The following is a 1686-nucleotide window of genomic DNA, read 5'->3' as shown; positions in this document are numbered from 1 at the left end:
CCAAACAAAGTATAACTTATTTTTAAATGTCAATTGTTTGTAAACATCATGATTAAACGTGACATTGACAGCTACGTAAACCAATCAACCAAAAAACATTACTTACTAGATTTCATCGTTATAAATTTTTGAACCTAATTAATAATCTAATTGGAATTGTTTTAAAAATATAAGATATTACACATTGTCTATGTAAATTAAATTTTTATTGATTATGTAGTTAATTTGTTAAAAGCATACAAAGATCTATCCTCCTTATAATATTAGAATGAATAAAACCAACTCTTTAAAAGTTATATGATTATATTAAAAATTGTAATAGATAAACAAATATAATTATTTGTAAACCTATTTTAAATGAAGACGATGAACAGTAACAATCTTTAATGACTGCTTCGTTATAATACATTTTCAAATCTTCTACTATTTCTTCGACGAATTTATCTTTATCAACGATCTGAAAATGTTCTCTATTATTTAAACTATTATCTGGTTCATTTGTAGGATGGACGTTAAAGTTATCATCAGGTTTCGTTTTACCTCTGTGTCTTCTTGTACTTTTGGTATATTCATCATATTCGTAATAAACATAATCTCTGTCGTTTTCTAAACTATTATCAATTTCTTCGGATGCAGGCTTTTTGTGTTTCCTATTTTTATGATGTTTGGGTATTTTTAAATCACTTATTGCATCCGGATGATAGTAAAAGTTTGTATAGTCTACTACGGTTCCGACAAAGTAGGGTGAATACGTAATATAAAAAGGATATGTTATTGTAGGGACTGTTGAAGTGGATCTGGTGCATTCATTAGGATTCTTAGAACTTTGTTCATCTGGTTTTTTTAAACCTAGAGTGTGCCTGGTATGCTTATGTGCTGATGTATGAGAGTGATCGACACCGTTGATACATGTGCATGGTTTCGGTAACCGTGGATTTTTAGTGGGCATCTCTATTTTATGTAATTTCTCGGAAAGACTTCGTAACTCAAGTACTCTCTCACTTGCACTTGTACAGTTTGATTTACATTTAAAATCTTCTTGTTCGTTACTTTCTTTTGTGTCTGCAATTTCATCTATTTTTTTCATGTGCTTTTCAAAATCTAACTTCTTTTCCATGTTAGATTGTATTCTATCTATTGGCCATCGTTGTTGTAGTTCGAGTATTGGTGTAGGAACATATCGTTTGCTGCTAATTTGTACAGTGGACGGTGTCGAATTTCTTTCAAATATTTGTTGCTTTATTGATAGCATTTCATCTGACAGCATTTTATCGAATATATTTGCTTTTAAGTCTTTCAAATTGTCTCGGAGCTTGGAAACTTCAAATAATATTTTCGAAGGTTGTTGAATTGTCACTGTGTTCATATTTGACTTGGTTGAAACTGAAAGAGTGTGACATCATATATTTATTTCGTAAACTAATTAAAATTGAATAACTAAAATTTTCTACTACTCTCTCTCGTGACGTGTATGAAATCACTTCAGTGATTTAAGTATAAAAATAACTATACTAGATAAGTTTTAATAACCATTGTAATTAAGTTTACCCTCATGTCCATAATTGTACACCGCAGCGGCCGTGGATTTAAAATTAATTTGAATTAAAATTATAATGAAAAACACAATAAACATAACCAAATCTAAATTTTACATATTAATGTTGTATGACAGATAATATATAGAAA

At 29.1% G+C, this 1686-nt stretch overlaps 1 protein-coding gene across 2 annotated transcripts; it reads right to left on the bottom strand.

The window, feature by feature from the left end:
- Positions 1–291: 291 nt before the first annotated feature.
- Positions 292–1681, bottom strand: LOC123712781. 2 transcript variants are annotated; one of them, XM_045666052.1, is made up of 2 exons: positions 1549–1681; positions 292–1383 (listed from the first exon to the last, which is right to left on the bottom strand). In XM_045666052.1, exons 1-2 carry the CDS (start codon positions 1631–1633, stop codon positions 302–304), a joined length of 1167 nt encoding a protein of 388 aa, XP_045522008.1. In that variant the 5' UTR covers positions 1634–1681; the 3' UTR covers positions 292–301. The 2 variants fall into 2 exon arrangements, with proteins under 2 accessions (XP_045522008.1, XP_045521998.1); XM_045666042.1 differs by having other exon boundaries at positions 1531–1673.
- Positions 1682–1686: the final 5 nt, after the last annotated feature.

The sequence above is a fragment of the Pieris brassicae genome, chromosome 1, assembly GCF_905147105.1.
Source record: "Pieris brassicae chromosome 1, ilPieBrab1.1, whole genome shotgun sequence".
NCBI lineage: Eukaryota > Metazoa > Arthropoda > Insecta > Lepidoptera > Pieridae > Pieris > Pieris brassicae.
Note: the sequence above shows the minus strand (reverse complement) of the source record. Positions and strands in the feature narration are given on the sequence as shown.